This window comes from Tachyglossus aculeatus, chromosome 3 (genome assembly GCF_015852505.1).
Source record: "Tachyglossus aculeatus isolate mTacAcu1 chromosome 3, mTacAcu1.pri, whole genome shotgun sequence".
Taxonomy (NCBI): Eukaryota; Metazoa; Chordata; class Mammalia; order Monotremata; family Tachyglossidae; genus Tachyglossus; species Tachyglossus aculeatus.
In genome coordinates this window covers 59,425,650-59,449,144 of record NC_052068.1, presented here as the reverse complement: position 1 = coordinate 59,449,144, position 23,495 = coordinate 59,425,650, and the positions used below count along the sequence as shown (strand labels likewise).

At 49.4% G+C, this 23,495-nt stretch overlaps 1 protein-coding gene across 2 annotated transcripts in view; it reads right to left on the bottom strand.

Annotated features, from left to right (window-relative positions):
- The window catches only part of PRKAA1 (protein kinase AMP-activated catalytic subunit alpha 1), a 47,630-nt gene extending 26,489 nt beyond the window's left edge, over nt 1–21,141 (bottom strand). Inside the window, exons 1-2 of one of the 2 annotated variants that reach the window (XM_038743557.1) lie at nt 20,899–21,141; nt 1,036–1,177 (exon numbers count right to left, since the gene is read on the bottom strand). In XM_038743557.1, coding sequence (XP_038599485.1) covers nt 1,036–1,177; nt 20,899–21,115 — 359 coding nt within the window. In that variant the 5' untranslated portion in view covers nt 21,116–21,141. Of the gene's footprint in view, nt 1–1,035; nt 1,178–19,598; nt 19,617–20,898 lie in introns of those variants that run through there. The other variant, XM_038743558.1, reaches the window with a different exon arrangement.
- Between the last annotated feature and the right edge of the window lie 2,354 nt (nt 21,142–23,495).

The following is a 23,495-nucleotide window of genomic DNA, read 5'->3' as shown; positions in this document are numbered from 1 at the left end:
AGATCGGCTGAGGAGGCCCGGAAGACAGAATGGTCGCTTTCTCAAAGCACGGGGGACCGTTTTCCAGAGAACGTGCCTCTATTTTGACAAAACCCGGTACACTGTGGGGTGAGACTGCTTTGGGCAGGCGTGCCGTGTCAGCCAAGGGCTAAGTAGTGTAATGGGGTTTTTCCTTAATGCCAGGGTCACCAAGAGCAAACCCCCCCGACCCCCGACACGGCATTATGGAACAATAAATTGCGAACGGCCACGGAGAGCTCAGGCATTTGAGTCAGAAAAACCTGGATTCTAATCCCAGCTCTGCCACTTGTCTGCTGTGACCCTGGGCAGTCACTTCATTTCTCTGGGCCTCAGTGACCTCATCTGTAAAAAGGGGATTAAGACTGCAAGCCCCACGTAGGATATGGACTGGGTCCACCCTATTTGCTTGTATCCACCCCAGCGCTTAGTACAGTGCCCAGGACACAGTAAGCGCTTAACAAATGCCACAATTATTATTATTATTCAGGGCAGGGCTTATCTCTCTGTTGCCGTGGGGCGCGGAGGGGAGGTTTCTCACTGCACAACACTCTCGGGTGGCAAAGTCGTGTCCAGCATTTCACGATGAGCCTTTAGAAACGGCCCTCTCTGATGGAGCATCTGACCCGAACACGCAGTAGTCAAGAGCAGCAGGCTGGTGACATCATTTTCAAGCCCTGATCTGTGCCGTGAAAGATAAGCTACCTGCCTCACCTGTCAGCGAAGAGCTGGATAGGGTTTTCCACCCTAAACTGCATCTTTCGATACCTCAATACCTTCGATGGACAGGTGACGCATACGTTAATAAAAGGAATTAATTAAGAGCATAAGAACCGGAAAGATCTTTTTCCCCCCAAACCTGCTCATGCTTGAGACTTAAAAGGAAGGGGCTTCAACTAACTGGGCCAAATGTTTCTTGACCTTGCTTTTCAAACCCGGGACAACTGAAAAGCGGTGAGAGGGGTTGGGATTTCGCTGGGAGGGGAAGCCTGCCGAGTCAATCCATCCAGATCTTACAGTTTAATGATATGAGGGTGCCTGAAGAGCTTGAGGTTCTGAATTTCCCGGCGAATCTTGCCCACCACATCGAGGCTCCGGATCTTCTGTCGGTTCAAGATCTTCACGGCCACTTTGTGCCCGGTCAGTTCATGTTTACCAACTGTAAGAAAAACAAAACGTCATCCCATTAGGACGGAGAATTCCCGCGCCAACCGCAATGCTGCTTCCCTAAAGTACTGTCAGGGCGGTAGAATCGTGACTCGGGTTTGAGTTCACTGGGGAAAAGAAAGAACAACATTACAGATTCCACAAGAGAGGGTAGGTGCACACAGGACTGAGAGATTGTTAAAGAAACAATTCTGTTTGGCTTCCTGGTCCCACGGATTAGGGACCGACTGAAATTCAGGGTGGGGGAATAAGACCGAAGGTAACGTTTACGGCTCAAAAGGAAAACTTTTGCAGGAGGGTTTCTTCTTGCGCCAGGAGCATTCCTCAAAAAAGAGACGTCTGTCCGACTCCAAATTTTTCTCGGACCATTGTTTTGGCTTCAGATCCGAGCGGTTTGGGGGGGAACAATAACAAGAGCCTAATTATCAAAGACAAACATTTTCCTTCATCCACACTGGACGGATTGCAATTTTTTTTTTCCCGTAATAACCTGCTGTGGCCTGAAGAGAATACTGAACACTTTTGGCCGCACAGAGTACCTTCAACATTTACCTACTACTACTTACTACTGACTTTGGACTACTGACTACTGTCTCCCCCTTTTAGACTGTGAGCCCACTGTTGGGTAGGGACTGTCTCTATATGTTGCCAACTTGTACTTCCCAAGCGCTTAGTACAGTGCTCTGCACACAGTAAGTGCTCAATAAATACGATTGATGATGATGATGATGAGTGAGAACTAGTGGAAAGAAGCGGGGCCTGTGTTCTAATCCCAGCCCTGTCGTCTGCCTGTTCTGTGGCGAATCGGGTCACTTCTCTGTACCTCAGTTTCCTCATCTGTAAAATGGGGATTAAACACCTGTTCTCGCACTCCTCTAGACTGTGAGCCCCATGTGGGACAGGGACTGTGCCTGACCTGATTAACCCGAATCTACCCCAGAGCTTAGTACAGTGCTTGGCACATAGTAAACACTGAAATACCAAAATTATTATTTCGTGGGTCTTGGAAGACTAGCTCTGTGACACATTTCCAAAGGGAAAGCTACGTATATCGGAAATTTCCTCCGAGGCAGTCAGTACTCTTTACCACACTATCCTTTTCCCCAGTGCCCACAGAGAAACAATAATAGCCACCATTGCACAAGGCAGGCAAAAAGTAGCCATAAAATGCTCAACATTTATTAAAACTGAAGCATTTTAAAATGTCGCACACATCTCCAACTCTATCCCCCCGTTTTGGGGGACACCCCAAAGAACCAATCTTGTATACACTGCAGATCACCTAATTGCTAAAACTCTATTTAGACTTCTAAAAGGGAATGCTTGCAATCTAACCTGCAGAGCCGCCCTCCTTTGACTTCCCCAAACTTTGATCTACCACGTACTTTCTCACTCTGTGGACGGAATGGATTAAACATTCTCTGCCCAAAAGTCCGTCATTTGAAAAAGTTCTGCCCAGGCCCTCTGTCTAATAGCAAGGTAAGAGCAGAGTAAGAACTTGGTCTTTACTTTCTTCAGAGGACACTGTCTGTTTCCCCGGCTTGACTGTTAAGCTCCTGAAGGGCAGGGATCATTCATTCAATCATATTTATTGAGCGCTTACTGTGTGCACAGCACCGTACTAAGCGCTCGGGAAGTATAAGTCGGCAACATATGGAGACGGTCCCTACCCAACAATGGGCTCACAGTCTAGAATGTCTACCAATTCTGCTGAACTGTACTCTCCAGAGCACTTAGTTCAATGCTCTGCACACGGTAAGCGCTCAATAAACACCATTAACTGATTGATGGGTTTTTAAAAAATGGTATTTGTGAATAATAAAGAAATAATGATGGCGTTTATTAAGCGCTTACTATGTGCAAAGCACTGTTCTGAGCGCTGGGGAGGTTAAAAGGAGATCAGGTTGCCCCACGGGGGGCTCACAGTCTTAATCCCCGCTTCACAGATGAGGGAACTGAGGCCCAGAGAAGTGAAGTGAAGTGAAGCCCAAAGTCACACAGCTGACAACTGGCAGAGGCAGGATTTGAACCCATGACCCCTGGCTCCAAAGCCCGGGCTCTTTCCACTGAGCCACGCTGCTTCTCTAAGTGAAGCACTTCTTATTCATTCATTCATTCAACGGTATTTATTGAGCGCTTACTGTGTGCAGAGCACTGTACTAAACTCTTGGGAAGTACAAGTTGGCAACATATACAGACGGCCCCTACCCAACAGCGGGCTCACAGTCTAGAAGGGGAAGACAGACAACAAAACTTCTTATGTTGTGGGCAGGGAATGGGTCTGTTACGCTGTTCTGCTGTACTCTCCCAAGCACTTTCCAAGCGTTTAGTACAGTGCGCGGCACCCAGTAAGCGCTCAATAGGATTGAATGAATGAACCTGGCAGAGTGCCGTGCACACAGCGAGCGCTCAAGACATACGACTGATGGGTTGATTGTCGGGCACGGTACTAAGCGCTGGGGCAGATCAAGCTAATCAGGTTGGCCGCAGTCCCTGTCCCTCAAGGCGCTACCAGTCTCAATGCCCATTTTACAGACGAGGTAACAGAGGCCCAGAGAAGCCAAGTGACTTGCCCAAGGTCACCCAGTAGACCTTGGTGGAGCTGGGATTAGAATCCGGGTCCTTCCGACTCCCAGGCCTGTGGATAGAGCACAGTTGTTTCTCTGCACTGAGGCATATACAGTTGTAATAATCATCGTGCTTCATGTCATGTGCTTCTCCCTCTGCCCACCCGCCAAGCTAGCTCTCTTCCTCCCTTCAAGGCCCTGCTGAGAGCTCACCTCCTCCAGGAGGCCTTCCAGACTGAGCCCCTTCCTTCCTCTCCCCCTCATCCCCCCTCCATCCCCCCATCTTACCTCCTTCCCTTCCCCACAGCACCTGTATACATGTATATATGTTTGTACATATGTATTACTCTATTTATTTATTTTACTTGTACATATCTATTCTATTTATTTTATTTTGTTAGTATGTTTGGTTTTGTTCTCTGTCTCCCCCTTTTAGACTGTGAGCCCACTGTTGGGTAGAGACTGTCTCTATATGTTGCCAATTTGTACTTCCCAAGCGCTTAGTACAGTGCTCTGCACATAGTAAGCGCTCAATAAATACGATTGATGATGATGATGATGTCAAGCAGCCGCTGCCCTGGGGAAACACCAACTTCTCACTTGGCCTTGGATTCCGAGTTCATCCCGGCTGCCGGATGGGAATCACTTGGTCCTGCGAGTAGCCATTCATCTATCGTCCTTCCCCGGGGCAAACAATAATTTATGCCGGGTGCGTCGGAAAGAATACAGACTTTGTTAGTTTTTCTATCTGCCTATCTTCTCAGAGAGGCCACGATGCTGCAAAATTGGAGCGGACTGGTCATTTTTCTTTGTGCAGTACATATTTACCAGGCTGGGTCATTGATGCTTTCACATGGTGGTGAGGTCAATTTCAAGTTTTGTGATTGCTTGAGGGAATACCAAACGGATGAGCTTCGGGGCGTGGGTTACATTTGGCTCTTGCCGCTTTCTTGTCTATGACAGCAGTTTATTCACAAGTGACTACAGGAAAAAGATTTTCAGAGTAGGGCTCTGGCTTTCCTTATATACTTCTCCTGGGGAGACCCAGGGTATAGTGGAGAGCAAGGATTTGGGTGGGAAATCGGGAGATCTGGGCTCGAGACCCGGCTCAGTCAGTGGCCTACCATGTGTGACCTTGGGAAAGTCATTTCACCTCTCAGGCCCTCAGTCTCTTCACCAAAAAATGGGGATAAGATAGACGGAGAGCTCTATGGGAGCCGGGGATTCGGTCCGACTCACAACCTTATATCTACAGCAGTGCTTAGGACAAGGTAGGCGCTTAATAAATGCCTATTCTTCATCATCATCATCATCAATCGTATTTATTGAGCGCTTACTATGTGCAGAGCACTGTACTAAGCGCGTGGGAAGTACAAATTGGCAACACATAGAGACAATCCCTACCCAACAATGGGCTCACAGTCTAAAAGACTTCTCAGCATTTCTTCTCATCTTCTCAGCATTTGGCCTGAACTGAGGGAGTCTGGCCTGACATTTGTTAATGAAGAATATGTGTACGTTCTAGAGGCAGAAGCAATGGGTATACTTTAAAAAAAAAAATCAAAAGTAAACAAAGTTTAGTATTGCGGAAAGGCGATAGAAAAACGACGCTATTGGCAGCGCAACAAAAACTTTGTTGTGTTGGCACAGCTGAATCAACCAGAAAGCTGAAGGCGAAGCTCAAAAATCGGCTCTCAAATAAGGAAAAGCAATGTACGAATGAGGAAAGTCTGAGTCACCAGAAGCCAACTTGTACTTCCCAAGCGCTTAGTACAGTGCTCTGCACACAGAAAGCGCTCAGTAAACACGATTGAATGAATGAATGAATGAATGAAAGAGAAGCAGCATGGCTTAGTGGAAAGAGCACGGGCTTGGGAGTGAGAGGACATGGGTTCTAATCCCGTCTCTGCCACATGTCTGCTGTGTGACCTAGGACAAACCACTTAACTTCTCTGGGCCTCAGTTACCTCAGCTGTAAAATGGGGATTAAGATGTGAGCCCCTCATGGGACAACCTGATCACCTTGCATCTACTCCAGTGGTTAGAACAGTGCTTGGCACATAGTAAGCGCTTAACAAATACCATCATCATCATCATCAACTGAGAAATGCCAGAGCTGTGGGTGGCAAGACTTTCCTGTGAAGGAGCTACTTGGTGCAGGGGACAGATTAGGGCGGTGAAGAAGAGAAGCAGCTTGGCTCAGTGGAAAGAGCCCGGGCTTTGGAGTCAGAGGTCATGGGTTCTAATCCCGGCTCCACCACTTGTCAGCTGTGTGACTTTGGGCAAGTCACTTAACTTCTCTGTGCCTCAGTTCCCTCAACTGTAAAATGGGGATGAAGACTGTGAGCCCCTCGTGGGACAACCTGATCACCTTGGAACCTCCCCAGTGTTTAGAACAGTGCTTTCCACATAGTAAGCGCTTAATAAATGCCATCATTCAGCGCTTAGAACAGTGCTTTACACACAGTAAGCACTCAATAAATGCCATTATTATTATTATTATTTGGAATCAGAGGTCATGGGTTCTAATCCCGGCTCTACCACTTGTCAGCTGTGTGACTTTGGGCAAGTCACAACTTCTCTGTGCCTCAGTTCCCTCATCTGTAAAATGGGGATGAAGACTGTGAGCCCCCTGTGGGACAACCTGATCACCTTGGAACCTCCCAGCGCTTAGAACAGTGCTTTGCACATAGTAGGCTCTTAATAAATGCCATAAAAAAAAGATCACAAAAGAAGAGGAGAGACCAAGGCCTTTGCCTCTGGGAAATTGTAATTGACGCGGAGCTGGGGTTTGTGGCAGCTATCGTAATGCCTCTGTGCTTGGTTCAGTGCCTGGCACGCAGTAAGCGCTTAACACCATTATTATTATTATTGTTATTATTATTAATTGAATGCTCCGGCCTCAAACAACTGGTGGGGAGGAGGGAGGGGAGGGGGAAGGGAGAGGCTGAGTCACAAGCTATCTCCACCCCGATCTGAGAACGTGGTGTGCTACGGCCGAGGATGGGCCGGACGGGGCTGGGCGCCGGGGGGTGGAGGGCAGAGCAAGATTTGGCCAGCGTCAGCCCCCAGCAGTCCAGCCCCTAAGTTCAATATTATTTCTAGACGGTGAGCCCGTTGTTCGGTAGGGACCGCCTCTATATGTTGCCCTCCCTCTGCCCATCCACCAAGCTAGCTCTCTTCCTCCCTTCAAGGCCCTACTGAGAGCTCACCTCCTCCAGGAGGCCTTCCGAGACTGAGCCCCTTCCTTCCTCTCCCCCTCGCCCCCCTCTCCATCCCCCCCATCTTACCTCCTTCCCTTCCCCACAGCACCTGTATATATGTATATATGTTTGTACATATTTATTACTCTATTTATTTATTTATTTTATGTGTACATATCTATTCTATTTATTTTATTTTGTTAGTATGTTTGGTCTTGTTCTCTGTCTCCCCCTTCTAGACTGTGAGCCCACTGTTGGGTTGGGACTGTCTCTATATGTTGCCAATTTGTACTTCCCAAGTGCTTAGTACAGTGCTCTGCACATAGTAAGCGCTCAATAAATACAATTGATGATGATGATATGTTGCCGACCTGTACTTCCCAAGCGCTTAGTACAGTGCTCTGCACACAGTAAGTGCTCAATAAATACGATTGAGTGACTGAATAAATGAATTTCTCCTGGTCTGCGAGCTCCTTGGAGGCAGGGAATGTGATTATCAACTCTACCGTAGTGCTCTCTCCCAAATGCCTAGTGCACAACAAGTGCTCAGTAAAGATCACTGAATCACCCTGTCCCAAGCCTTGCCTTCCAACCCAAAAAGTTCGGCTGAAACTTCCAAGTACTTACAATCACATATTCTCTTTCTGTCTGTCTCAGTGTCTCTCTCATGCACACACTCCCGCACACACATTCACTCTCACAAATTCTCCGTCTCACTCACTCTCAGCCTCAACTCCGGCTCATCATCAATCGTACTTATTGAGCGCTTACTGTGTGCAGAGCACTGGACTAAGCGCTTGGGAAGTACAATTCGGCAACATACAGAGACAGTCCCTACCCGACAGTGGTCTAAAAGGGGGAGACAGAGAACAAAACCAAACATACTAACAAAATAAAATAAATAGAATAGATATGTACAAGTAAAATAAATAGATAAATAAATATATACATATATACAGGTGCTGTGGGGAAGGGAAGGAGGTAAGATGGGGGGGATGGAGAGGGGGACGAGGGGGAGAGGAAGGGAGGGGCTCAGCCTGGGAAGGCCTCCTGGAGGAGGTGAGCTCTCAGTAGGGCTCATTCTCAAGAGCTTCGCTCGCTCAGTTTGGCTTAATTCCGGCCAACCTTCCGCCTCTCTCCTACTCTGCCACTTTCACCTCCAGCAGTTAAGCCTTGGTCCACAGGCCAAAGTCCTCTTCCTCCGCACAGCTTGACCGCTCTGGGACCTGGAGCCAATAACCTAGAGCACACGTTTACCCGCGTACACGATTTACACCCTCTCAAGAGCTCATGACAAAACAACCAGAGGAATTCCAGTAAACAAGAATGTTTCCTGATATCCCCTCAATGATATTCACGTTGTCTCCCGACCGGTGCTTGTTCTGCAGGGAAGAGACACGTTTTCAGTCCAGCGAAAGAACTTGGCGAGTTACGGCTTTTCCCTCCCAGTTGACAGTAACAACAAACACACTTGAGAGAGGCAGTGTGGCTCAGTGGAAAGAGCCCGGGCTTTGGAGTCTGAGGTCATGGGTTCGAATCCCGGCTCCGCCACTTGTCAGCTGGGTGCCTTTGGGCAAGTCACTTAACTTCTCTGTGTCTCAGTTCCCTCATCTGGAAAATGAGGATTAAGAGTGTGAGCCCCACGTGGGACAACCTGATCACCTTGTAAACTCTCCGGCGCTTAGAACAGTGCTTTGCACATAGGAAGCGCTTAATAAATGCCATCATCATCATCATCATCATCACACCTGGTCCTAATGAGATGGAAAGACTATCAACAGCCACGAGGCTATCACCCAACCATCAACCCGAGCTCAGGATGCAATCTCTTGAAGTTCAGGCCTAGAGGACCACATGTCAATCCACTGAGCGACTGTATTTACTGAATGCCTGTGTGCAGAGCACTTTTTTTATGGTATTTATTAAGCGCTTACTGCGTGCCAGCCATTGCAGCGTGGCTCAGTGGAAACAGTGCGGGCTTGGGAGTCAGAGGTCATGGGTTCTAATCTGTGTGACTCTGGGCAAGTCACTTCACTTCTCTGTGCCTCAGTTACCTCATCTGTAAAATGGGATTAAGACTGTGAGCCCCTCGTGGGACAACCTGATCACCTTGTATCTCCCCCAGCGATTAGAACAGTGCTTGGCACATAGTAAGTGCTTAACAACCACCAAAATTATTATTATTATTACTAAGCACTGAAGTAGATAAACGATAACCAGGTTGGATACAGTCCATGTCCCACAAGGGGCTCACAGAGGGGCTCCCCATTTTACAGATGAGGTAACTGAGGCACAGAGACTTGTCCAAAGTCACACAGCAGACGTGTGGCAGAGATGGGATTAAAACCCACATCCTCTAACTCCCAGGCCTGGGCTCTACCCACTAGACCACTCTGCTTTTCGGTAGTTAGTGCTTGGGGGAATAGAGTTAAGTACGTAGACCCCTGTCTTTTAAGAGCTCACAATCTAAAAGGGAAGTCAGACAATGAAATCAACCCTGTCTTAAAAACTATAACAATACAAGGAAAACATTCCACCCTCAAATAAAAAAAAAACCGACCCATCAAAAATAGTAAAAAGGATTCCAAACGTGTCAGTAAGCGGCTTAATAAAGCAATCGCTTAACAGAAATATTTATGGGGAAAAGCAAAAGAAGGAACCGCACTCAACTCCAAACAAACCCACCTGGGCTTTAGAGACTTCTTCCTTAACCTACATACAATACTGGTGACCTCAAAAAAAAAAAGAAAAAAAAGGTTTGACTTCCAGAGATAAACGTCCCCCCAAGGAAGTCTCCTAATAATGACCACCAGTTATGATTTCCTTCCTTTGTGGCATAACATTTATCTAAAACAGCAGTTATCTAAGACCAACATCCTTTGGAGGCAAAGTCTCAATGCCACCGAAATTTCCACTCTCTCAACTCAAAATTCAAATATAAATTGTAAAAACACATATAGGATAGGGAGGGTATTTTCTTTCTAACCAAAACACTTCCTTCTTTTATGGCATTTGTTAAGCGCTTACTATGTGCCAGGCACTGTACTAAAGGCTGAGGTAGATACAAGAACAGTGTAAGCGCACATTGTAAGCGCTTAACAAATGCCATCATCAATATTATTATTATTATTATTATACAAGCTAATTGGGTTGGACATAGTCCACGTCCCACAGGGGGCTAACACTCTTAATCCTCATTTTACCAACGAGGTAACTGAGGACAAGAGAAGTGAGGTGACTTGCCCAAGGTCACCCAGCAGACAAGTGGTAGAGTCGGAATTAGAACCCGGATCCTTTTGACTCCCAGGGCCGTGCTCTATTCATGAGGCCACACTGCTTCTCTGCACTTCCTTTGCATGCCCACACATGATTATAAAATAACCGGCTGTATTAAGCGGCTGTTACACCTTGCTGGGCACTGGGGTAGATTCAGGAGACTCGGACCTGGGAAGTTACCAAAACCCGAGATGCTTTCCAGGGTCTCGGCTGAATATTCTCACACAACTGTAAGTGCGTTACAGATGTAGAAGCGGTGCGGAAATCAATCTGCGTGACTAGAAATGGCAGCAGTACTGTTTATTCAGCATCCTCTGGGTTCAATGCAAGGCACTAATTGCACGGGAATTAGAAAAGAGAGAAGTCACGTGATTTATTTATACTGAAGTCTGTCTCACTCCACTCCCCCAATTGTAAGCTCAATGTGGGCAGGGAATGTGTCTGTTTATTGATGCACTGTACTTTCCCAAGCGCTTAATACAGTGCTCTACACACAGTAAGCGCTCGATAAATACGATCGAGCGAATGAATCCCTGCGCCTGAAGAGCGGTGGGGCCGAGTGAGACGAGCACAGGTCTGGGAGCGAGAGCATGTGGGTCCTAATCCCAGGCTCTGTCATTTATCTGCTGTGTGATCTTGGGCAAGTCACTACACTACTCTGGGCCTCAGTTCCCTCGTCTGGAAAATGGGGATTAAACACCCGTTCCCTTACCTCCTTGAAGCATTAGGTGTCCACCCTATTTAGTCTTTACCCCATGTTTAATACAGTGTTTGGCACATAGTAAGCGCTTCATCAGTCAAGCAGATTTATTGAGCACTTACTGTGTGCAAACCACTGTACTAAGTGCTCGGGACTATATATGATATAACAGTGTTGGTAAACAGGCTCCCCGCCCACAAGGAGCCCATAGTCTAGAGGAGGAGACAGCATACATTAACGTATATAAATTAGGGATCTGCACATTACTGCTGGGGGATTTAAGAGTTGGGTGAATAAAGGATGCAAACCCAAGCTTAGCAAATACCACGATCATTATTATCAATACCATTAAGAAGGAGTTTTCACTCAAATGGGGTAGAGGCATTAAAAGATTTAAGAGTAAATTAAAGTAACTGAAGAAACGTACGCACTGGGGAGAGGTATAAATAAGTTCATAAGTGCCGGAAGTAACGGGCGGGTTTGTCCAAATTAATGTGGGAAGGCTTGTTGGAGGAGGTGGGGTTTCAGGAGGGTTTTGGATACGGGGGTGGCAGGGAATGTGTCCAACTCTGTTGTATCGGTACTCTGCCATACGCTTAGTACAGAGCTCTGCACAGAATAAGAGCTCAATAAATACCATTGATGGACTGATTGATTAGGGAGAGCTCTGGTCTTTTGGACTTGGGGGAAGGGAAGGAGGGAGGGCGTTCCAGGCCAGAGGAACAGCTTGGACAATGGAATGGCGCCCTTAACAAATACCATAATTATTATTATTATTATTATTACAGCTGGCTAGAGAGAGGACTATAGAGAACAAGCACTACCATCCTTCCCGTCTCACAAGCCCGCAACCTTGGTGTCATCCTCGACTCCGCTCTCTCGTTCACCCCTCACATCCGATCCGTCACCAAAACCTGCCGGTCTCACCTCCGCAACATCGCCAAGATCCGCCCTTTCCTCTCCATCCAAACCGCTACCCTGCTGGTTCAATCTCTCATGCTATCCTGACTGGACTACTGCATCAGCCTCCTCTCTGATCTCCCATCCCCTTGTCTCTCCCCACTTCAATCTATATTTCACGCTGCTGCCCGGATCACCTTTGTGCAGAAACGCTCTGGGCATATTACTCCCCTCCTCAAAAATCTCCAGTGGCTACCAATCAACCTACGCATCAGGCAGAAACTCCTCACCCTGGGCTTCAAGGCTGTCCATCCCTTCGCCCCCTCCTACCTCACCTCCCTTCTTTCCTTCTCCAGCCCAGCCCGCACCCTTCGCTCCTCTGCCACTAACCTCCTCACTGGGCCTCGTTCTCGCCCATCCCGCCGTCGACCCCCGGCCCACGTCCTCCCCCGGGCCTGAAATGCCCTCCCTCCGCCCATCCGCCAAGCTCGCTCTCTTCCTCCCTTCAAAGTTCTACTGAGAGCTCACCTCCTCCAGGAAGCCTTTCCAGACTGAGCCCCCTCCTTCCTCTCCCCCTCCCCATCCCCCCCGCTCTACCTCCTTCTCCTCCCCACAGCACCTGTATATATGTTTGTACAGATTGATTACTCTATTTTACTTGTACATATTTACTATCCTATTTATTTTGCTTTGTTAATATGTTTTGTTTTGTTGTCTGTCTCCCCCTTCTAGACTGTGAGCCCGTTGTTGGGTAGGGACCGTCTCTATGTGTTGCCAACCTGTACTTCCCAAGTGCTTAGTACAGTGCTCTGCACACAGAAAGCGCTCAATAAATACGATTGAATGAATGAATGAACAGCTTGTACCTACCCCCGAGCTTAGAACAGTGCTTGGAGCATAGTAAGAGCTTACTAAATGCTATCGTTAATGAATTGATTCCTCCTGGGAACTTTGGGCCTTGCCGGGTTCTGGGCAGGGAAAGCCCCCGGACAAGAAACCCACTCTTCCCACACCCTGATCGGTGCCCACCTTCGTGGTAATCGGCTTCAAAAACAAGGGCAAAGCAAGGCTACGGAAAATTTCTCAGCGGCCGATTTTAAGGAATGGCCCTTTTTTTGAGACCCACAATAAGGGTTGAATGCCATACCACTGCCTTAACAGTCGAGATGCCGCTTTTGGCTCAAAAAGTGACATCCTAAAAAGAGATTTATTTATTTTTTTTGGCCACCCTGGGCAGCTCCGGGCTAAACCGCACCATGAGTTCGCAGAGGAGATACTGCCGTTGCCTCTGTACATCCGTAATAAGATCCGCCCAAGTCTTCCAACCTCAGATCTAATTCAAAAACGCCTTAACAACTAACCGGTACCCCAACCCTCCCAGCTGAAACCGCACCTCTTCTCATTCCCCGATTCATTCCTGCCCAAGCAGATTCCTGACACACTTCACGATGAAACCTTTGAGCAGGGAGAAAAGGTGAATATTAGCTCAACTTCCTGGCTGTGACTTATCACCTGGCTCACAAGACCCCATACTCCACTCTCCTGTCCATCCACTCGCTTGGCTTCAGATCCGCTCGACTGATATAAAAAAAAACCGAGCTGTCTCCTCTACCTAGCTCGCCCTAAATCTCCCGGTGAGATCCGTATCTGAGGCTGATGCTGGCATTAACCCAGCTACGGTAAAGAAAAATCACAATTGATGATATGTACACTTTTGTTCTCGGGCATTTCTTCCAAGTGCCGATAAGCCGTTCACAAACGGGGATGTGAATTCCCCTCGGCAGAGCCAAACAAACCCGCTCAAAGTTTTGTTATCTGGCACTGTACCGGGACTGAAGCGTTGCTTAGTCACCACCGATTAAAAAACTGTAACTTCAAAATCGGTCTCAGGCATGAATTACCGACCTAGGACACGCTCACCCTAATGTGTTGTCGTCCCACACTGACGTTTGCGGATTTTACCCCGCAGTATCCAACTGGTCTCTTACAAGTGGTTTGAAACATTATCTCCCTTTGAGTTACAGCAATTTTCCAGGTCTCTGACTCAGCAGGGCCACAAGAAGGGAGGTTTTTCTCGCTAGCCTCCAGATGACCATCGGAAAATTCTGTGGATTTAGCCCACGGCAGCCCAACGTGTAGGTTTTTCAGGCAAATTTCCTCAAACCACTTGTAATATGTAAAATGAACAGAATAGATTATTGTTGAGGTATGGCCTCCTCAAAAAAAAAAAAAAAAGCTCTTGAACAATTAAGGTTTTCCTGAACTCCAGCAATACCAAATACTTTGGAAAAATGAAATAAACGTATAAGTTGTGCAGAATCACACACCTTGGGGCAGAAAGAGTGTCCGGAGTTAGTGAACATGGTCAGATCTTTAATTATAAGGATGATATGCAGTTTTTCCCGTGAAAACAACGTGCTTCTAGTTTAAAAAAAAATAAAAACTTGAACATATGACTATCCTTCCTACCATCATCATCATCAATCGTATTTATTGAGTGCTTACTGTGTGCAGAGCACTGTACTAAGCGCTTGGGAAGTACAAATTGGCAACATATAGGGACAGTCCCTACCCAACAGTGGGCTCACAGTCTAAAAGACTGATACCAACATGATAGTAACCCAAAAACATTGCTGGGGTTAACAGATCATCACCGTCACCATCCATGGTATTTACTGAGCACTGAAGAGAAAAAGCGTGGCTCAGTGGACAGAGCCCAGGCTTGGGAGTCAGAGGTTGTGGGTTCTAATCCCGGCTCTGCCACTTGTCAGCTGTGTGACTTTGGGCAAGTCACTTCACTGGGCCTCAGTGACCTCATCTGTAAAATGGGGATTAAGACTGTGAGCGGCACATGGGACAACCTGATTGCCTGGTGTCTACCCCAGTGTTTAGAACAGTGCTTGGCACATAGTAAGCACTTAAATGCCATCATGATTATTATTATAAATTACATCTGTAAAATGGAGATTAAGACTGTGAGCCCCAGGTGGGACAACCTGATTACCTTGTATTTACCCTCAGCGTTTAGAACAGTGTGAGCCCCTTCTAGACTGTGAGCCCGCTGTTGGGTAGGGACCATCTCTATCTGTTGCCAACTTGTACTTCCCAAGCGCTTAGTACAGTGCTCTGCACACAGTAAGCGCTCAATCAATACGATTGAATGAATGAATGAGTGAACAAAATATCATCATTATTATTAAGAAACTGTGAGCTCGATATGGGCTCGATATACTGTACTCTCCCAAGCACTTACTACAGTGCTTTGCACCCAGTAAGTGCTCAGTATGACTGAGTGAATGAATGAGCACTTATACTAAGCGCTTGGGAGAATACAACAGAGTTGGTAAGCTCTCTCCCTGCCCGCGACGGGCTTACCGTCAAGAGGACTGTACATCCAGAAGGAGTGGTGGAGTCAATATGGCCGAGAGGAAAAAGCCCAGGGCGGGCAATCAGTAGCTGGGGGTCCTACTCTTATGCCATCGGTTCTCTCAGCGTGGCGTGGCATAGGGGCCAGGGCAGAGAAGCAGCGTGGCTCAGTGGAAAGAGCACGGGCTTTGGAGTCAGAGGTCATGGGTTCAAATCCCAGCTCTGCCAATTGTCAGCTGTGTGACTATGAGCAAGTCGCTTAACTTCTCGGTGCCTCAGTTCCCTCTTCTGTCAAACAGGGACTGAGACGGCAAGCCCCACGTGGGAGGGGGACTGTGTCCCACTCGACTGGCCTATATCCATCCCAGCACTTAGTACAGTGCCTGTCGCACAGTAAGCGCTCAAGTACCATCGTTATTATTATTATTATTATGGAGATAAATTCCTGTCACTGCTTACCTCCCCAGGATGAGGTGAGGACAGAATGAGAGGGATGATGTGAAAGACAGTTAAAAAAGAGAAAACCCTTACATAAATATAAGGAATGCAATATTCTTCAGCACACTGAATCTGTAAACTCCTAGAGGGAAGGAACTGGGTCTTTCACCACCCTAAAATTTCCCCAGGTGCCAGTTCAGGGCTCCTTCTTCCCCCGGAAAACGATTAACTGAGGATCTTGGAAGACGCTGAGATACCCGCCACCCTCACCGCCATCCTCCCCATCTCTCAAGTCTGCCACCTTGATATTACACTTGACTTCTCCAGTCCTGCATCCTCCCCACCTCTCAAGTCTGCCACCTTGATATTAAACTTGACTTCTCCAGTCCTGCTGGCTCTTCCCCCACGCCAGTTTCCAAATCTGCCCCATCCTCTAACATGCCGGCAACCACCACACCGGTCCAGGCACCGTGTCAGAAGCCAACCCGACTCCTGCATCACCCTCTTGGCTCACTTCCCCGCTGCCAGTCTCTCCCTTCTCCGGTCCACAGCTCGCTCCGCTTGCCGTTTGTGTTGTCTTCCTCCAACACCGCGCTGTGCGCATCACCTCAAAACCCTCCGGTCCTCGCGGCATTTTAGACAGTCATTCCACGATCCCCTCTTTTTTTAATGGTCTCCGTTAAGCACTTACTTCTACGGGCCAGGCCCTGAGCTATGCGCTGGAGTAGAGGCGGGACAATCGGGTTGGATCCAGTCTGTGTCTCCCATGGGGCTCAGAGTCTTAATTCCCACGGAGGGAACTGAGGCACAGGGAAGTAAAGTGACTCACCCATGGTCACAGAGCAGATGAGGGGTGGAGCCGGGATTAGAACTCGGGTCCTCTTTGCTTCCACTCCACCCCAGCTCTGATGCTTCCTTCCTCTGAAACCGGTCTACTCCCTGGGCCTTCTTCTCCTCTCCCGCGGGGACCCTCTGGCCCCACGCTCTACCCTTCCCCTTCCTCATCCGGCAGGCCACCGTTCTCCCCGTCGTCAAAGCCGACCTCCAGATCTGCCCTAAGTCCTTTTTCATTGCCCCAGACACCTCCCCACAAACACGGTGCCCTAGCGCTCAGTACAATGCCTGGAACATAGTAAGCACTTTTACAAAAATACCATTATTATTGTTAATAAAAACGATTGACTGAACTACCATCTCAACCCATTCTCACCACCTAAGCACACGGGTACTCATCCCCACTCCCTTACTCAAAACACGCTTTCCAGGGACCTTCTTTATACACCTCTACACTCTATTACTTTCTCCTACCAAATTTACATTGCTGCACCGTAACTAATTTCCACGGGGACAGAGATCAAATCTACTCCTTCTTTTATAATAATAATAATGGCATTTGTTAAGCGCTTACTATGTGCAAAGCACTGTTCTGCCCTCCCAGCCCCTCAGAAGCATGCTGTGCACGCCACAGGCGTTCGATAAGTACTCTGGTCAGTAATGCGGGGCCATGCTGTGTGACCCTGGCCAAGTCACTTCACTTCTCTAGGCCTCAGTTCCCTCATCTGTAAAACGGGGATTGAGACTATGAGCCCCAGGTGGGACAGGGACTGGGTCCAACCCGATTTGCTTGTACCCACCCCAGCGCTTAGTACAGTGCCAGAGACATAGTACTCGCTGAGCAAATACCACTATCATTATTATTGTTATCATTATTCTGAAATTAGAAAGAAAATGCTGTGCATTCTTCCTTATTTTTCAGATGAAGACTCCAGTCTTTTCTAGTTGTCATGTTGAGCCTATCCTTTGGCGGTTGATCATAAAAGAAAGCTAATACACCCCATTTCGGACAGGGACTCTGACAATTTTGACCCGTCTACATGTTTTGTTTTGTTGTCTGTCTCCCCCTTCTAGACTGTGAGCCCACTGCTGGGTAGGGACCGTCTCTATATGTTGCCAACCTGTACTTCTCAAGCGCTTAGTAGAGTGCTCTGCACACAGTAAGCACTCAATACAATTGAATGAATGAATGAATACTACCGCTGATTGAACAGATACACATCATAAGTATATTTCTAGCAAACGAAACAAGTTTAATGCACAAAGTTAACCATGACGGTTCATACCCGCGTGGAAGGGGCCGGTATTCCCCCTTGGGCTGGAGGGCCACCGCAGTGTAGACCAACTACCACTGACTCTCCCCCGTTCAAAGCTTTATAGAAGGCACATCTCCTCCAAGGGGCCTCCCGGATTAAGTCGGCCTTTCCTCTTCTCCCGTTCCCTTCATTCACCCCCTCCTGCCGCACGGCACTCACGTCCATATCCGTAATTTGTTTGTTTCTACCGATGTCCGCCTCCCCCTCTAGACCGTCAGCTCACTGTGGGCAGGGACTGTCCCTGCCCGGTGCATTGTGTTGTACTCTCCCCAGGGCTTACTACAGTGCTCCGCACCCAGTACTAAGTGCTCAATAAATAGGATGGTTGGATCGATGGACTGACTGGATCTGGAGAGGCTCACGCTGCAGACTGGGCATTATCCTGAGGTGGGAAAGGGGCGTTATCCTGCCGGCTGGCATGCATCTTTTGGCAGGTCAGAGTAGATGGGCAACAGCAAATGGAGAGGCCTGGGGGAGGGTGGGGGGGGGGGGAGAGAGGGAAGGGGGGAAGGTGGGGGGAAGGGAGGGGGGAAGGGAAGAGGGAAGGGAAGGGGGAAGGGAAGAGGGAAGGGAAGGGGGAAGGGAAGGGGGAAGGGAAGGGGGAAGGAAAGGGGAAGGGAAGGGGGAAGGGAAGGGGAAGGGAAGGGGGAAGGAAAGGGGGAAGGGAAGGGGGAAGGAAAGGGGGAAGGAAAGGGGGAAGGGAAGGGGGAAGGGGGAGGGAAGGGAAGAGGGAAGGGAAGAGAAGAGGGGAGGGAAGGGAAGAGGGAAGGGAAGAGGGAAGGGAAGAGGGAAGGGGGAAGGGAAGGGGGAAGGGAAGGGGGAAGGGAAGGGGGAAGGGAAGAGGGAAGGGAAGAGGGAAGGGAAGAGGGAAGGGAAGAAGGAAGGGAAGAGGGAAGGGGGAAGGGAAGAGGGAAGGGAAAAGGGGAGGGAAAGGAAGAGAGAAGAGGGAAGAGGGAAGGGAAGAGAGAAGAGAGAAGGGGGAAGGGAAGGGGGAAGGGAAGAGGGAAGGGAAGAGGGAAGGGAAGAGAGAAGGGGGAAGGGAAGAGGGAAGGGAAGAGAGAAGAGAGAAGGGGGAAGGGAAGAGGGAAGGGAAGAGGGAAGAGGGAAGGGGGAAGGAAAGGTTAGAGGGAAGGGAAGGGATGAGGGAAGGGAAAGGACGAGGGAAGGGAAGAGGGAAGGGAAGGGGAATGGAAAGGAAGGGGAGGGGAAGGGGAATGGAAACGAAGGGGAAAGGAAGGGAAGGGGAAGGGGAAGGGAAAGGAAGGGGAAAGGAAGGGAAGAGAGAAGGGAAGGGATGGGGAAGGGAAAGGAAGGGGAAAGGAAGGGAAGAGAGAAGGGAAGGGATGGGAAGAGGAATGTTAAGGCGGGGCCAAGGGCAGGTAAGGGGAATGGAGAGTGTTAGTATAGTGAGGCGGCGGCGTTGGCGTTGGGGGGCGGTGACTGGGAGCGTTAGGGACGGGGGCGGCGGCGGCGGGGGGGATGATGTGTGTGAGCCCCTCCACATTGGGCCCACCCCGAACCCGGGGACGGGGACAGGGGCGGGGACAGGCACGGGCCGGGGGCGGGGGGGGGAGGGAGGGAGGGAGGCGGAGAGAGGGAGAGGGAGAGAGAGGGGGAGAGGGAGAGAGGAGAAGGAGAGAGGGGAGAGAGGAGAGGGCGCTCCCCAGCCGGACGCCGGCCCCGCCCCGGCAGTTGCCATAGCGACCGAGCTCCGGCCTCCGCCCTCCGGCCGGGGGAGGGGGGGGTGGGGGGGGTGAGAGGGATGTGTGTTGTGGGGGCGGGGGGGGGCGGAGGAGGAGAGAATAATGATAACCAGAATAATGATGGCATTTGGTAGACAAGCAGCGTGGCTCGGTGGGGACAGCCCGGGCTTGGGAGTCGGAGGTCGCGGGTTCGAATCCCGCCTCCGCCGCCTGTCAGCTGGGTGACTCTGGGCAAGTCGCTTCACTTCTCTGGGCCCCGGTTCCCTCCTCTGGAAAATGGGGATGAAGACTGGGAGCCCCACCTGGGACAACTGGAGAACCTTCCATCTCCCCCGGCGCTTAAAACCGTGCTTGGCACCTAGTAAGCGCTTAATAAATGCCGTTATTATTATTATTATTTGTTACGCGCTTACTACGCGCCAAGCACCGTTCTAAGCGCTGGAGGTGTGTGTGTGAGGGGGGGGTGTGTTTGTGTGTGTGAGGGTGTGGGGTGCGTGTGTGTATGAGTGTGAGGGGGGGGTGCGCGCGTATGTGTGAGTGGGTGTGAGTGAGGGTGTGAGAGGGGGGTGGGGTGTGTGTGAGGGGGTGTGAGGGTGTGGGGTGTGAGTGAGTGTGAGGTGTTGGTGCGTGGGTGTATGTGTGTGTGAGTGTGAGTGAGGGGGGTGTGCGCGTGTGTGGGGGGTGAGGGGGGTGTGTTTGTGTGTGTGAGGGTGTGGGGTGCGTGTGTGTATGAGTGTGAGTGGGGGGGGGTGCGCGCGTATGTGTGAGTGGGTGTGAGAGAGGGTGTGGGGGGGTGGGGGGGGTGTGACGGTGTGGGGTGTGAGTGAGTGTGAGGTGTTGGTACGTGGGTGTATGTGTGTGAGTGTGAGTGAGGGGGTGTGCGCGTGTGGGGGGGGTGAGGGGGTGAGGGGGTGAGTGCTTGTATGTGTGAGGGGGGATGTTGGTGTGTGGGTGTGTGTATCAGTGTGAGTGTGAGTGAGGGGGCGTGCGCGTGTGTGTGGGTGTGACGGTGTGTATGTGTGGGTGTAAGTGAGGGTGTGGGGGTTGAGGGGGAGGAGCGTGTGTGTGTGTGTGTGTGTGTACGCGGGTGGGTGTGGGGTGTGTGAGTGGGGGGGTGTTGGCACGTGGGTGCGTATGAGTGTGAGTGGGGGGGTGCGTGTGTGTGTGACGGTGTGTATGTGTGGGTGGGAGGGAGCGTGTGCGTGTTTTTGTGTGTGCGCGGGTGTGGGGTGTGCGGTGAGTGTGTGTGTGTGTGTGTGTGAGGGGGTGTTGGCGTGTGGGAGTGAGGGGGTGGGGGAGGGGCGGGGTGTGTGTGTGTGTGTGTGTGTGTGCGCGCGCGTGTGTGTGTGTGCGTGCAGCGCGCGCGCCGGCGTCCGGGGCGGGGGGGCGCGGGGGGCCCGGTCCTCTCACCCTTGACCTTCCCGAAGGTGCCGACGCCCAGCGTGTCGCCCAGGATGTAGTGCCCGATCTTCACCCGCCCGTCGTGCTTCGCCGCCCCCTGCTGCTGCGCCGGCGGCGCCGGCTGCTGCGCCGGCGGCGGCTGCTGTCCCCGCTCCTTCTCCTTCTCCTTGGGCTCCCTGTGGTCCCGCTCCGCCGCCATCTTCCGCCGGGACGCCGCTCTGCGCATGCCCGACGCCCACACACCCACACACACACACGCACACACACCGCCCCCGACACCGCCGGGACGCACCACCGCCGCGGCGGGGTGGGGGGGGGCGGCGAGGGGCCGCGACAGCGCCGCCGCCGGGCAGCGGGGGAACCGCGCGGGCCAGACCACCGGGCCCGGGGGCGCGGGGGGGCCCGGACGGACGGACGGACGGGCCGCCAGGGGGCGCACTAACGCCCCCCCCGCACGGACGGCCAAACCGTACCGCGAGGGGTCGCGCTCCCCCCCCACCCCCACCTCTGTCTCTGTCATTCGTTCATTCATTCATTCATTCATTCATTCATTCAATTATTTATTATTATTATTATTATTATTATAACGGTATTAGTTAAGCACTTACTATCCCCCAGCCCCACCTCTGTCTCTCCCCTCGCCTGGGTCCCTCCCTCCCCCGGAGGGAGGGGGGAATCTCTCACTCTGCCTCTGTCATTCATTCATTCATTCATTCATTCATTCATTCATTCATTCATTCACGCAATTACTTTTTATAATCATCATCATCATCAATCGTATTTATTGAGCGCTTACTGTGTGCAGAGCACTGTACTAAGCGCTTGGGAAGTACAAATTGGCAACATAGAGAGACAGTCCCTACCCAACAGTGGGCTCACAGCCTAAATAATAATAATAATAATAATAACTTACTATCCCCCAGCCCCACTGTCATTCATTCATTCACTCATTCATTCAATTATTTTTTATAATAATAATAATAATAACTTACTATCCCCCAGCCCCACTGTCATTCATTCATTCATTCATTCAATTATTTTTATAATAATAATAATAATAATAATAATAATAATAATAATAACTTACTATCCCCCAGGCTCACTGTCATTCATTCATTCATTCATTCATTCAATTATTTTATTATTATAATAATAATAATGATAATAATAATAACGTACTATCCCCCAGCCCCAACTCTGTCTCTCCCCTCGCCTGTCTCTCCCCCTCCCTTGGGGGAAGGGGGGAATCTCTCACTCTGTCTCTGTCATTCATTCATTCATTCATTCATTCATTCATTCAATTATTTTTATAATCATAATGATAATAATAATAACGGTATTTGTTAAGCACTTACTATCCCCCACCCCCTCCTCTATCTCTCCCCTCGCCTGTGTCCCTCCCTCGGGGGGAGGGGGAAACCTCTCACTCTGCCTCTGTCATTCATTCATTCATTCATTCAATTATTTTTATAATCATAATGATAATGATAACGGTATTAGTTAAGCACTTACTATCCCCCAGCCCCAGCTCTGTCTCTCCCCTCGCCTGTCTCTCCCCCTCCCTCGGGGGGAGGGGGGAATCTCTCACTCTGTCTCTGTCATAAATAAATCATCAATAAATACGATTGATTGATTGATTGATTACCTTCTTCCCCTTCCCACAGCACCTGTATATATGTATATATGTTTGTACGTATTTAGTACTCTATTTTACTTGTACATATCTATTCTATTTTATTGTGTTAATATGTTTTCTAGTCTTCTAGACTGTGAGCCCGCTGTTGGGTAGGGACTGTCTCTGTATGTTGCCAACTTGTACTTCCCAAGCGCTTAGTACAGTGCTCTGCACACAGTAAGCGCTAAAGAAATACGATTGATTGATTGATTGTCATTCATTCAATTATTTTTTATAATAATAATAATAATAACGGTATTTGTTAAACACTTACTATTCCCCAGCCCCACCTCTGTCTCTCCCCTCGCCTGTCTCCCTCCCTCGGAGGGAAGGGGGGAGATCTCTCACTTTGTCTCTGTCATTCATTCATTCATTCATTCATTCAATTATTTTTATAATCATAATGATAATAATAACGGTATTTGTTAAGCATTTACTATCCCCCAGCCCCACCTCTGTCTCTCCCCTCGACTGTGTCCCTCCCTCGGGGGGAGGGGGGAATCTCTAACTCTGTCTCTGTCATTCATTCATTCATTCATTCATTCAATTATTTTTATAATCATAATGATAATAATAACGGTATTAGTTAAGCACTTACTATCCCCCACCCCAACCTCTGTCTCTCCCTTCACCTGTGTCCCTCAGTCCCACGGGGGGAGGGGGGAATCTCTCACCTCTGTCATTCATTCATTCGATTATTTTTATAATCATCATCATCATCATCATCATAAAAATGGTATTTCTTAAGCACTTATTCATTCATTCATTCAATCGTATTTATTGAGCACTTACTGTGTGCAGAGCACTGGACTAAGCACTTGGGAAGGACAAGTTGGCAACATATATACACTTATTACGTGCCAAGCACGATTCTAAGGTCTGGGAGATACAAGGTCATCATGGGGCTCACACTTTCAATCCCCATTTTGCA